Source organism: Microtus ochrogaster, chromosome 10, assembly GCF_000317375.1.
Source record: "Microtus ochrogaster isolate Prairie Vole_2 chromosome 10, MicOch1.0, whole genome shotgun sequence".
Taxonomy (NCBI): domain Eukaryota; kingdom Metazoa; phylum Chordata; class Mammalia; order Rodentia; family Cricetidae; genus Microtus; species Microtus ochrogaster.
This window is the reverse complement of record NC_022016.1, coordinates 66,346,306-66,360,690: the sequence shown is the minus strand read 5'-3', so window position 1 is coordinate 66,360,690 and position 14,385 is coordinate 66,346,306. Positions and strand designations below refer to the sequence as shown.

General features: G+C 43.1%; 1 protein-coding gene across 3 annotated transcripts in view; it reads right to left on the bottom strand.

Moving 5' to 3' along the window:
- Patj (PATJ, crumbs cell polarity complex component) overlaps window positions 1-14,385 on the bottom strand; it is a 317,960-nt gene that overhangs the window by 57,384 nt on the left and 246,191 nt on the right. For all 3 annotated transcript variants that reach the window (XM_013348556.2, XM_026782090.1, XM_026782089.1), the window contains 3 exons: window positions 13,207-13,281; window positions 9,777-9,891; window positions 4,615-4,748 (listed from right to left, as the gene is read on the bottom strand). In XM_013348556.2, the coding sequence (XP_013204010.1) occupies window positions 4,615-4,748; window positions 9,777-9,891; window positions 13,207-13,281 (324 nt within the window). The remainder of the gene's footprint in view (window positions 1-4,614; window positions 4,749-9,776; window positions 9,892-13,206; window positions 13,282-14,385) is intronic.

Here is a 14,385-nt window from a genome sequence, read left to right as displayed (position 1 = left end):
CTGAGGCATCTGCCCCCGAGAGGAGAGCTGTCGAGTCTCTGACCTCACTTCCTCTTCCGCCCAGCATTCTGCTCCTCCCACTTATGTTCTAACCTATCAGGTCAAGCAGCTTCTTTATTAAATCAACCAATGACCTTCCTCCATCAAACTCCTAAGACTTTAAATGTCAAGAGCACATTGTGAGATGTCAAACGTGGGCTATGACGTTTTCTCACACTATCCTCTTGAAGATGAGAGCCAGAAGTGTAAATGTGTACCCTCTGCTATAAAGCAAGAAGCTGAGTGGTTATACTTATGCAGAGGTTGAGTGTAGCCTTTCCCAAGAGTTCTCTAGGGACAACACACTCACTGGATGCTGGCAGGTCACTTGTTGGTCCTTAATAATAATGTGACACCCGCCTGTCACTGAGCCCATGGAAAACACCTAATTTTGTATGAGAGGAGATTCACTCTCAGGACACAGGCACTGGGTCATTCCCATTCTTTACCAACAAGAAGTTAATCCTAAAGTTTCAAAGAAGTCAAAACTGTCCCTCTGGCCTCTTTCCCAACCTTGCAGTTCACACTTCAATGAGATGATTTCAATACTGCTGTAGTTGTGCCCAGAAGTAATCAGGGACTCTAAGAATAAAACCCATTACAGAGACTCCTCATAGAGCCAATGGGGTCACAAGGCTTGGCACCAGGTAGGAACAGCACTCACTAGAGAAATTGAGTGAGGCCAGCGGGCTAGTGTTCAGAAAGGCACAGGAGCCTGGTACGGGCCTCTTTAAAGGGCCCTGTTTAAAGCTTCTAGATACACATGTAAAAATATCACGTAGAGTTTGGTAGATAGAATAAGTCCCTTCTACAGATGGCACACAGTGGTAGAGCAGCTAGCAGAGAGAGACCCAAAGAGTGGACTTTAAAGCCAGACCATCTGTCCAAATACTACCTGTTCCCACCACCATGGTATGTCTTTGGAGAAATTCCCTAACACATCTCCCTCTCATCTGAAGATTCTACAACCAATACGACTTCTAGCACAGGGTGTTGTGAGGATGCATGTGAATTATACAACAAGAGTGACTACAGCAGTTTTAGAAGCTTGATACCAAAAAAAACAAAACAAAAAAATTCATCTAGAAACAAAGTCACATTTCATGGTATAGGAAACATATAGAGGTAAGAGATAAAGAGAACTAGGGATCTACTTGGGTTTTGTGTGTTCATGTGTGCGTGCATGTGCATGTGTGTACACCAAAGAGCAACCTCGTACACTTTGTTATTTCAGACAAGGTTTCTCGATGGGCCCAGGACTTGCTGATTAGGCTAGGCCAGACCCCAGGAATTTGCCTGTCTTTGCCTCCCCAGCTCTGGAGTTACAAACATGTGTCGCCATACCATGTTGAGCATCACACCCGGGTCTTCATGCTCTCACAGTAAGCAGCTTACTGACTGGGTTATCTCGTAAGCAGAGGATTTACTCTAACAACTAAGGGCACTTGGCAATCTTAGCTAAGGCACATACCCCTAAGTATACGCTTGGCATTAACACTGGCACAGTGCCTCTCAGGTAATGTCCTGAGATTCTTCCCCCAAGAATCAGCACTGTGCTCAGCTCTGCTGCCATAAGGGCGCAGTGAGAGTCTACACTGTGGTTGCTAGCAACAGTGTCTAGAAAAGGGCCTGCCAGTGGCCCAGGATAAAGACCTACTCCTGAGTTTTCTTTTCCTCTGTAACACCCCACATCTGGCAATAAAATAACCTCAAATACTCTAGGTTTCTATATTTTGTTTCTTCAAGAATGTGGGTGTAAAACTCTGATCATGCCTTTAATCCCAGCACTCAGGAGGCAGAGGCAGGTGAATCTCTGTGAGTTCAAGGCCAGCCTGGTCTACAAGAGTTAATTCCAGGAAAGCCAGGGCTGTTACACAAAGAAACCTGTCTTGAAAAATCAAACCAAACCAAAACAAAACAAAAGAAAACACCACCAAAAACCCCCTCCCAATCAGGAGACAGGCATTTTGAGAAGGTCTTTGGCAGGTCTAGGAGGGGCTAGCACTAGTTTTCAGCAGGGTAAGCACTCTTTCGGTTTTTACTTGCAGATTAGATGTCATCGAAGAGCAGTGTGGTATTTTGTGAGGCAAAGCAACACTTCACCAAGACCAGCAAGAACAAGGGAAGACAGGAAAAAAGATGGAATTATACACATATCAATGGAAGGAAATACAATGTGAATTAATAAACCACAGCTTGGCTGCACAATGTGCTTTATCTGGATTCCTGGCTTCCACATTTCATATAACAATTAGTCTATAATAGTTAAACTCAGAAAAAGCTTTCTACAGCATCCCTTTTCCCTACCCTCTAAACATTGGAAGACTTATGATTTTTCATTGGTTGATTTCCTACCATAAGTAGACCGCAAACACTAAAAGATAGAGTTAATGAAGGCAGGGTAATGTCACTCAATTTTACAGCCCAGGTCAAAGCAAGAAGAACTGAGCAAACATATGCAACCTATCACAGAAGACCGTGCTCTCCAGATGCCAGCCTGGCAGAGGCGTCACAGACGAGAACAGAGGCAGAAGGCTGTCTCCAAGGACAGGACCAGGTGTGTTTGTAAATCTTCTGAAGGGTTCACCCTTGTCATTAGCTCAGTACTTTCAAAGGCTGGTGCAGGTGACTGGATGCAAATACACAGGACAGAACATGCAAGCTCCCTCTGTGATCCCAGAAGCCATCTGTCCTGGCAGAGGACTGATGAGGTGTCAAGAGACTAACTCTACAGATGGCCAGATCTGCTGGCCACATAACAAAAAGGACATGGGATTCTGATTAGGAGGGGTGGGGAGGGAATAGGAGAGGTCCTTCCCTGCACCAAGGCTGAAGCAAATCCAAACAGCAGAGGTTTTGCTCATACCCAGTTCATTTCCTGAAATTTCTTTTTTTACAGTCTCCCTCCCATCTTTGTTTGCAAACGTCCGGCTGGATGGATAAAGGGATCCATGCGCTAGTTTTCATGCTTCATGTGAAAATTTGGGGGAGCGTTGTTCAAGTACTTTCCACTTCTATCCTCTTTTTGGTTGCAAAAAAAAAAAATAAAAATAAAAAGACAGTCCTATATATTTTCTGTGATTCTAATTTGAGGCTTTTGATGAGGTTAGGAAATAAAAGCTGTGTCCCATCTCTCATTTTAAGTGACACTTATCTTTCAAGAACAGTGGCAGAACTCTCAGGAACCTCAAGATGCTCCTGAGGAACTTTTATCTTTGCATTCTTGAAGTGGCAAGAGAAGCAGAGCAAGATGCTCAGCAAGGCCTCGAAAGGGGAGGCTGGGTCCCACACAGAGCACAACTGTATTGATACCAACAGTGGGGAGAGAGCAACTCATGGCTGCTCAGCTGAGCTGACTCCATTCTTCTGAGTCTTCTGGGAAATCTAGTTCTATCTAGGGCTAAGTCATAAGAAGAGATTTATTTATGACAAAGAGATCAGATGGTTAAATTTGTCATTTTATATATATATATGTGCACCATGTAGGTGCAATGCCCAGGTATTGGATCCCGTGGAACTGGAGTTATAGACAGCCTTGAGACTCTATGTGGTACTAGGAATTGAACTGGATCCTCTAGAAGGACAGCCCATGCTCTTAACCACTGAGTCATCTCTCCAGTCCCCTGAACATTAAAATTTTTATCATAAAAAAATTCAGTATAAATATGTGCTAAAATGTAATTGCCCTGTTTTGTTTAAATGTAGCTTTATATATACACAAATTCACTTCTTACAGTATTTAAGGCATCTCTTTGGGGAAACGGGAGAAAAGAGCCCTTAGGAGGGAGCTAATACCCATGTCAGGGTATAGCTTCTCAATACTACCCCAATGGCTTTAGTATGGCAAGGATCACAGTTATAAACCATTTCTGGCTGTTTATGAGATCTGAGCATTACTACAGCCCAGGAGTAAAGATTACTAAAATAGTATATGAATATAACACTGTTTAATGATATGACTTAGTCACATAGAAGAAAGGCTGTAAGGAAAGGGCAATCCTTCCCTAGTGATAAAAGCTGGATAGACACAGTATCCCATGCTAGACGAAGAGAAATACAGGAGTTTAGAGCTGTATGGAAGCCAAAGTCTGTGTGAGAGGCAGGCAGCACAACTGCCTGTGGGGCCTGGGCAACTCTGCATCCTCAGTTCCATCCAAGGGACATCACACATAAGTAGGATGTGACATGCAGCAATTTCTGTCTGCAGAGGCAGAGGGAAGGTTAGGACATAAAGTGTCCTCAATCACAATATTTTGATGAAGCATAAGGAGTTAAAAGTCCGTTGGTCGATAACTTCAGGCTCAGAGCACGGTCCATTTACTTCTGGGCTGGGTAGTTCACTGGAGAGTCAGCTGCAGGCCAAGATCCTCTAGGACAGGATGGTAGATGCAGAGACGCGAGGCCTACAAGCTAGACGCAGGAGAACCAGTGTAGGTCCTGCAGCTCCTGAGTTCCCTTATGTTTTAGAGAATGAGTACTTATATTTTGTTAAGCCTCCAATGTAAGTATCCCGGGCCATAATGAGCTTCAGAACTAACTCTGTGACAGTAGACAAGTTTACTTCTAGACACTTACCAAAGGCGTGTCTCTTCCTCCTACGATGCTGAGACCAAGCCCTGAGCGCCCCTTGGATATTTCTATGATCATTTCCTGGCCAGGGACAATGGGACATGTTGCAGGGTCCACTGAGAGAGGAGCCTGGAAGTTATCTGGAAAGTGAAAAACACAATGATTAGCAGTAGGAGATGCAGCTCGTCTTGCACCCACTAGAGCATACGGTGTATGCTTCACGTCATTCCCTTCGCATGAGGCATTATGAAGGGAAAAGCTGGGTCACCGCTCGCCTCACCCACAGGACAAGGCATTAACTCCTCAATCTGTCAACTTATCAATTTTTTTTAAATTAAAAAACTCAAAACCCACCATGAAAACCAGCATTAAAAAACTTAAGATGACTGAATATTTAGGTCCACCAAAGCATACTGCAATGAGTGTAAGAGCTATTATGACGGAAGACTGGGGTTTATAAGAATGTCACAGGCTGAGCACCCCTAACACAGATATCTGAAATTTTTGATCAATGACATGATACTATCAATGGAAAATTCAACACATGACTTCATGTGATAGGAGAAAGTAAAAATATGGACACATCCAAACAGCCTTCATATAAAACAAATGGATTGTACATTCAAATTTGGATCCTATTCCCAATCTATCTCATTATGTATATGAAAATGTTCCAAAATCTGTAATATTTCTAGTTCCAAGCATCTTGGTCAAGATTATTCAACCCATATATATCTATATCTATATCTATATATACACACACATAGATATATATATGGATATACACATGTATGCATACATTTGTGTTATAATAAAAATATGAAAAGTTACTCCTAATGCCATAAAAAACTCTTGTTAAAAGACTTACAATATTGTATGAAGGTTTATTTATTTAGTTAAAGGTGTGTTATTTTTCATAGTTTTTAGTGTTGTGAGTGCCTGCATATGTGCACTAGGGTAGTTCCCTGGAACTGGGGTTACAGATGGTTGTGAGCTGCCATGTGGACACTGGGAACCAATCCTCAGTCCTCTGGAAGAGCAGCAAGTGCTCTTAACTGCTGAGCCACCTCTCCAGCCTCTAAAGGTTTATTATTTTTAAGTCATTCTTCAAGAATGCATTTTTCTAAAACAGATAAAAGCTTCTAGGCCAAGAGGGATGTTTAAAAACACCCATTATCTATTTCCAAACATGCACTTTGCGTATAACTAACCCCACTCTAGTGAAGAACTAAAACTTGCAGAGACCTCTATAGAAGTGATCTCTGCCGGCAGCTTTGCCTTTACCAAGTCTGATCACCATGATGGTGGATGCAAATCCAAAGGGGCTGACAACAGTGAGCGCCACCTACTGGCCAGTAGTGTCTAAAGCATAGAAACCTAGAAGACCAGGATTCAAATGTGTGCTAGACTGAACTACCTATGTGATAGCAGGTATTAGCAGGCTATAACAACACCCATAACAACAGTGTCTATACAAGTTCAAAAGGAAAAAAACAACAAAAAGAGGACAATTATATCTATATATCTATGTCTGTATCTATATCTATCTATCTAATCTATCTATATAGATTTGCTCTGTTTTTCGAGACAAGGTTTCTCTCAGTGGAAAATCATATTTTAAGACAGGTAAAACTTACAAGAATTAAGATTTCAATGTCCATAAAGCTTTACTGAAACCCAGACCCATTAGTTCATTTATGCTTAGTTATGCTGTTGTACCACACAGGTAGAGATGAAAAGCTGCAACAGGCTGTGCGGCCTGTGAGCTCAAATGGTGGCCATACAGTTCTTTATAGAAAGGTTTGGTTTTGGCTGTGTGTGGCACACTCCTATTATGGTGCGGAAGAACTGTCTGTATTCTGTCAATCATGTTTTAAATAAATGCTGATTGGCCAGGCAGGAAGTATAGGCGGGAAAACCAGACAGGAAGTAGAAATAATACAAAGAGAACAGGAGAATTCTGGGAAGGAGGAAGTTGATTCCTCCCACTCCTGCCTAGACCACTGAAGCTGCAGGATGTGATCTGCCCCACTGAAAACGGTACTGAGCCACATGGCTAACATAGATCAGAAAAATGGGTTAATTAAGATGTGAGAGTTAGCCAGAGCTAATAGGCCAATCAGCTTATAATTTATGGAGACCTATGTGTGATTTTCTTTGGGGCTAAACAGTTGTGGGGTGCCAGGTGGGACAAAAACCCCAACAACAAGCAGGCCCCCGTTCATGTTACATGTACTGTTATCTTAGTACTCCTGAGACTTAGGCAGGAGGGTCATCTTGAATTCAAGGTCAGCCTGGGTTATAAAAGCAAGACAGGGTTCCCCCTCCCTGCATCCTGTTCCAGAGGAGGGGATATAAGAAGAAAGAGGAAGATTTTTAGCACAAAACAAAGGAAGTGGACCTGTGGGAGTTCTTTTTTTAAAAAAAATTTATTTATTTATTTATTTATTTATTTATTTATTTATTATACAATATTCTGTTTGTGTGTATGCCTGCAGGCCAGAAGAGGTCACCAGACCTCATTACAGATGGTTGTGAGGCACCATGTGGTTGCTGGGAATTGAACTCAGGACCTTTGGAAGAGCAGGCAGTGCTCTTAACCACTGAACCATCTCTCCAGCCCAGGGAGTTCTTGATTCAATAATTATGACTTGATAACACAGGGGAGCTGGGTTTAAACATACAGAAGTAGACTCAGACACCTAAACTGAAGATTCCTATGTAGTAAAACTGGCTCACTGCTGAAGAGTGAATGAGGTAAGCGTTACTCAGCAGGACAGCGTGGGTGAGGTGCCAGCCTCCAGCCCGGCCTGCTCCAGGACTCACCCAGCACCACTGCTGTACACAGGGGACGTGCTGATCTAAAGACCTAGCTAAGATGAGCAATCCAGTGATACAGCCCCAGAAACAACAAAAAGTTTAATTTTAGAAAGATTTTTCTGTCTACTTTTGCAGTTTATATAATTCATGTTGTTTCCCACTAACCTCCCATAAACATGGCATACAGTACTGGCACACTTCATGGCAGCTCTGGAAACCTGAATGACTACTGTAGTCCCCGGAGTAGAGAGAGGACAGGAAGATGCTAGAGATGGCATTTTTATTCCTCCACCATTGTCCTAAGTCACTTTTGAGTTGTTTTATAAGAGCTATTTTTAATTTTTAGTGTCTTGAGACAGGGTCCCTCTCCATAGCCCTGGATATCCTGTCCTGGAACTCTATCTGGAGCCCAGTCTGGCTTCAGATTCCCATAGATACACCCGACTCTGCCTCTCAGTGCTCGGATTAGAGGTGTGGGCCACCATGTCTGAGAAGATTTATTTTTATTTTATGTGGATGAGAGATGAATATTGTTTGATAACTTAAAATATAGGGCCATGAATTGCTATTACCTTATACAAATACATGATGTACATTAGCCAGACCCTCCTGGTCTGTATCCATGGCCAGGTTACAAGTTTGGGCACTTTAGGCCAGACTGTCTCTGCTGGAGCTGTTTAACGCCATCACATGGCATCAGAAGAGCCAAGCAGCCTCAGACAATATATAAGCAATGCTCAATGATGTGTTAAGGAGAGCTAAAGTACGAATTTCATGAAGTTTTCATAAAATTGACTTTCAATTGTTTTTAATCTTTAAAATATAAAACCATCTCTAGCTCCCGGATGAAGCGAAATAGGTGGTGGGCTACATTTCATCTGTAGTTTGTTTGCTGATGATATTCATCAATTTACCTTGACGTAAAACCAAATATACCTATGTGCCAAACTTTCTACAGAGTGACGTTTATGAAAAAGAGTGCAGGTCAGCACAGGATTATACATTCATCATTGGTGGACCTTTTTGTTTGTTTGTTTGTTTGAGACAAGGTCTGTTAGGTAGCTCTGGCTGACCTGGAGCTAACTATGTAGATCAGGCTGCTCCAACTCACAGAGAACCCCCTGCCTGAGCACTGGGATTTTATTTATTTTTAATCATATGTATGTGCATGGAAAGAGCAAATGAGTGTAGGTACTCATGGAGACCAGAAAGTGTCAGATCTCAGGTGACAGGAGGATGGGAGCTGCCTGCTGTGGGCGTCTTCTGGAAGAGCAGCAGGCACTTAACCTTGGAGCCACTTTTCCAGCAGCAGCAGCCCCGCCTGATGTGGGAAGTGATGCCTGATGTGGGAAGTGATGTATGCTGTGAATATGTTTTATTGCCATTAGTAAATAAAGAAGCTGCTTTTGGCCAATGGCTTATCAGAATAAAGCCAGCTGAAAGAGACATATAGATAGAGTAGGCGGAGTCACAGAGAAGCCATGTAGCCCTGCTGGAGAGACGCTGGATGCTGGACGGAACTTTACCTAGTAAGCCAAAGCCACATATTAAGGCATATGGGTTAGCATAGGATATAATAGCTAGCTAAAAGTATGCTTAAGATAGTGGCCAAACAGTATTGCAAATAATACAGTTTCTGTGTGATTAATTCAAGTCAGGGTGGTTGGGAAATGAACTAGCAGCCTCCCCAAAACACCTACCCCTTGGCTTTTTACTGATAAATACTGCATAAAAGCAAAGTGGAGATATTGATCACTTGCTTTGAAGTTCTACTTTCAACCCTCACTCTTCATCATAATTCAAGCTACAACATGAATTCTATCCTTGCCTCCTTCCATTTTCTTCTTTTTGAGACTAGACTTCCTAGAGCCCAGGCTGTCCTGGAATTCACTATGTAGTTGAGGATGACCCTAAATTCCTGATCCTCCTACCTCTGTTTCTCAAATGCAATTATAGGCACCACCATGCCTGGCTCAGAATACCAACTTCTCTACTGAAAAATAAATCCTCAATGGCTTATATCAAATACATAGTGTTAAAAACAGCCTTCATTATGGTTTTGGAGACATTATCCATGACTTAACCTTAGTCTCTGGGAGAGATTGGCAGGCAATCTATAGGCTTTAGTTTCATCAAATGCTTCTTTGGAGGCCTTTTCTCATCTGTGTTTACATTCAGTAAATATTAGGGGATACAGATAGTAAAGAAATAAGAAACAGTGCAGGAAGTGGGGTGTTCAAGCTCGAAAGTATGGCCGTCGAGGAGGGACACAGACCCAAGTGTCCTCCTCCTGCCTCATTCTCAGAGCATGGTGACATTTGTCTTCTCCAAAGGTTCATGAGTCGTACCAGAGCCTGTGAAGTCTGCATCTTCGGACTGACACAATGGGCTTGGTGCCAGTGGGAGCTCTTGGGAACTGACGGGGGCTTGAGCTGAATACGCTTGTTTCATCTGGCAGGCAGCCTACAAAAGGAAGGAAATTTACATGAATGTCAAGAAGGAGAGAAGTAATAAGAACACTGTAAAATTGCTGTATTATTGCTAACAAAATAATGGTGAGTTTCAAAAATGTGTTTTCAGAAAACAGGGTGCTCACTCGGAGGTGGCAAGAGAAAACTAGGCTGACTTTTGTATTGTCTCCCATTTAACTTTGCTCCTAAGAAACTTATAGGGAGGCTTGATCAAAAAGGGGCAGCAGGATATAAGTGTTAGATTGACTTGCAGTTTTGTGCTTTTGCTGACAACACCCCCATGAATATTAGCATTATCTAACTAAGAAGAATGAAGCACTCCATGCCTTCTCAGGAGTCACATAAAAAGGGGAGGTGGTGATGTGATTTGTCTGCTGGATTCCAGTAAGTGCCAGGCTGTCTCTGGACTCTAGAGACATCTGCTCCAGAGCCGCAATACTCCAAGATCCTGTCTGTGGAAGGCTGTTCCTCTGCATGAGGCACATGCAATATGCAAGAACTAAGACAATTTTAGCCACTGTCCATTTGTATTGTGATTTCTAGTTTTCAAAACACTATTACCTGAGTGAACACCTCAATCACAAGAACATCCCTCCGTATTAGACAGTATCACCACAGAGCCAGTTAGAGGAAGAACCTGGCCGGTAATCAGTTCTCGGAGAATGCTCCAATCAGAGTACTTATGAAATAACAGCTAGGTCACGGTTCTTTTATTTTTGTTTTTATAAAAAATTGATTTTTATGTATTATTGTTAGTGTAATATCTGGAGATAAGTGGAGAACTTTATGGAGTCGGTTTTCAGCTTCCACCCACATCAGGCAGTGTCTCCCATTTTTGTGCCGTGTGCTCCAGGCCAGCTGGTCTGCCAGCTCTAGACAATCTGTCTCTGTCCCCCATCTTGCTGTAGGTACTAGATACTGTATCTGGCTTTTTTACGTGGGTTCTGGGAAAAGAAGTCAGTGGACAAGCTTGTCAGACAGGGCTTTCGCGTGCTGAACAATCTCAGTAGCCAATTACCATCATCTTCAATACCGACTGGATCTTTACTTAAAACGCCTTTTCCTCTCACACATTACTAACAAGAAGAGCGTATGTGGAGGGATTATTACAAAAAAAACTGGGGGTAGCACAGCGGCTCATAGCTACTTAACTCAGGGCTCTAAAAACTTCAAAGTCACATAGACTCATACTCATCAATGTTTTTCTGGAAGATGGTCAGTCTTCACAACATCAAAGAACATACTTCAAGTTTGCAGCCCCTAATAAGCTTTGTGACTGCAGATGGCACTTGACCTCCTATTCTGGACGTTGCTAGTGGGACAGCTGCATGTTGTGAAGTGGTTGTAAAGGTGGAAGAGGACTTAATTCCAGCAAGGCCCCGCCCCCGCCTCCGCCTCCGCCCCATACATGACTGGTGAGCTCTGGGTCAGAAACTTCAGAAACAGAACATTCCGTGTCCACCAGAGCCAGCTAGTTTGGCTGCCCACCTCCATGGGCCGTTCTCTTCTGCAGTCCCAGGAAAAGCACCATCGCCTTCCAGAGGGGACAGTGCATGTTCTTCAGCAGGGAAAAGAATGGGTAGAGGAGGTTTAAAACTCCATCAAACTACAGAGATGGCTGCCGCACACCCTGAACCGGTGAGTGTCCAGAGTGCCGCAGCATCGGCAGTACTGGCGGCAAAATGCACTATTGGCATCGTAATGCAGAGGTGGGTTTTGAACTGCAAACATTTTTGGATGAGCTGAATGTAGTTATTTCTTGAGTTATTTTATTACTTTGTGCACATGGGTATTTTGTCTGCATGTAGTCTGTTCCACGTTTATGCATCAGATTCCCAGGACCTGGCCTCATGGACGACTGTGCGCCACCACGTGGGTGCTGTGGGTCAAACCCAGGTCCTCTCTGGAAGAGCACCACAGCATTTCTAAAGCTCTCTTTCTGAGGTGCAAGGGATGACACCACAGCCGCAGACACGCTAGCTAAGTATTCTACTACCAAGTGACGCCCCAGGCCTACATGCATTTGTTTTTATTGAGGTGTTTAGCATACAATTTTAGAGAATTTTCAAAGGCATTTTATTTGGAAATGTTTGGAATATCAAATTCTTTCTTTTTTTGGGGATGATGTTTCAAGAGAGAGAAAGGGTTTCTTTGGTTAGCCCGGGCTATCCTGGTACTAGTTCAGGATGGTCTTGAACTCAGAGATCCACCTGCCTCTGCTTTCCAAGTGTTGGGGTTAAAGGCATGCACCACCCAGAGTATATACTTTCTATATACTCTTGTATATGAGCTGTGATATGGGAGTAAAGCAAGAAAAACCCTCTCCTCCCTAGTAGTGTTTCATCACAGCAATAGTGACCCTAACTAGGGCATGTATACATACTCATATACAGACACTTTCAAGTATTCATAGTTAAAAATGAAAATAGTTCTTAAAGCATAAACTAGTACATAGAAATAAAAACCAGGATTTTAAAAAGAGGAAAAAATTAAAAACAGTGAACATTTGATACACACAAGCTGATAGCTTGCTGGGTGTGGGGCTCATGGCAGACATCTCAGACTTGAGGGGAGGAGGCAGGAGTTCACAGTCAGCCGTGGCTACATGAATTTAAGGCAAACCTGGGCTACATAAGGCCCTATCCACCGCTCCTCCCCCCCCCCAAAAACCCCTAAGTAACCAACCAAACAGTTCATAAGCTTTAGGACTTGGCACATACAAGGTATTAACTCTTCCATCCAGTGATGTCCTCAGACCTCTAGCTTGTAAAGAAAAATAAAATTCAAAATTTGAGGAACACTAAAGTTATTGTAGTTATATCTGTATCAAACTGCAAATTCTTCCATCTGAAAATTTTATTTATGGCATTGTATAAGATAGGGCAGTCTTAAATTTTAACTGCAAAAGGATGTCTTTGAAAATATTTGTGTGTGTGCTGTGGATTGGCTGTGGAGGTCAGAGGACCACTTTTGGGAGTCAGTTTTCTCTCTCTACCAGGTGAGTCTTAGCGATTCAAATGAGGTCATCAGGTTTGGCAATGAGCACCTTTGCCTGCTGATCCATCTTGCAGGCTCAAGCGAGTCTTAAATACCTGGGTAGGCTACCAGAACAGAATGGTGGAGAAAGGACACTTCTCCATACTTGAGTGTGATCAGTGGCATTAATTGTGCATTGACACCAGGCTTTAAGACACCTTAACCTTCTGCCGGTAAGAACAGATTTGACTTTATAATCATCTCCTTTTCTTGCGGAATGCAGTTCACACAACACACTACCCCAATAGAGTAAATCCCAAACATAAATTACCACACTGTCAGGTGACTCCAATGCCATCTGTTGCTCTGCCACCTTGTTGTGCTCAACCACCTCTGACAGATCTTCCTGAAGTGTCAAAGATACAATCAGTTAGCAGCATCATACATAGGTCTCAATTACACCTCTGGCAGCCCCCTGGGCTTTGGTCTCAAGCACTTACACAATCTCCATCCCCAACCTGGAAGAACCTGCGTAAGTGAGCTCAGGCTAGCCTCTCAGATATTTTCGGTGGTCTTTCCTTCTCTATTACATAGCTTTCCTAGATCTGTGTGATGCTGAATTTTAAATCAGTTCCAGGGTTCAATTCCTGATATTAGATCCCCCACTCCTGCCTTTAAGATGCTTATCTAGAGGCTAAGAGCACACCCAATAGAGACACTGTGGGAAAGAAAAGTAAGTTAGTCTTCAGACTGACACACAGGCGTGTCAACTGAAATGCTGGCTAGTGTGTGTGTGTGTGTGTGTCTGTCTCCACGTGTTTCATTCTTTGTGTAGCTGGATTTACGGCTAAAACATCATCTGATGGTTTAGGTTAAGGCATGAGCTCCTGCAACTTGGCTTGGACAAGGCCACAAAGAGACAAAAGAGATGTTGATTTGGGTGTGTTTTCTCTGGCACTCAGGGGCGCTGTGCTGCACTGGGGACCAGGAAATGAGAACAGGGTAGCCTGTGCCATGCAATGTTAGGAGTTTGCAATCCTAGCTGTTTGACTCAAGCAAATCTGAGTCTGTATTTGACTCTCCCAACCTTAATTCCCTGCATAATTTATAAATGGGTATGGGTGGGGTGTTAGGTTTCAAACCTGGTGCCCTATTAACATATCAAAGCTGGTGCTGGCTGCCAGGTTCTCCCAGCACCCTCAGTCCCTACCCAGAACAGCTTTGTCTTGACTAGCACTCCCCCACACCCCCAACACATACACTTCTCCAGCCCAGAAACTGAGCTGGGCTGCCCTTTCCCCAGATGCTCTTCCCTATAGAACACAGACATTGCTACTTACAGCCCCCCCCCCTTTTTATCTCTTTGCCTCTTGGTTGCTATTCCTGGTTCCCCTCCCTTATTCTCCTCTCTCCTCAGCATAGCCTGGCTCAATCTGCTGGTCAAGTTTACTCTCTAACTCTCTCAGATGTGTCTATGTCTCTGCCTGTGCTTTCCTTTACATCTATGATT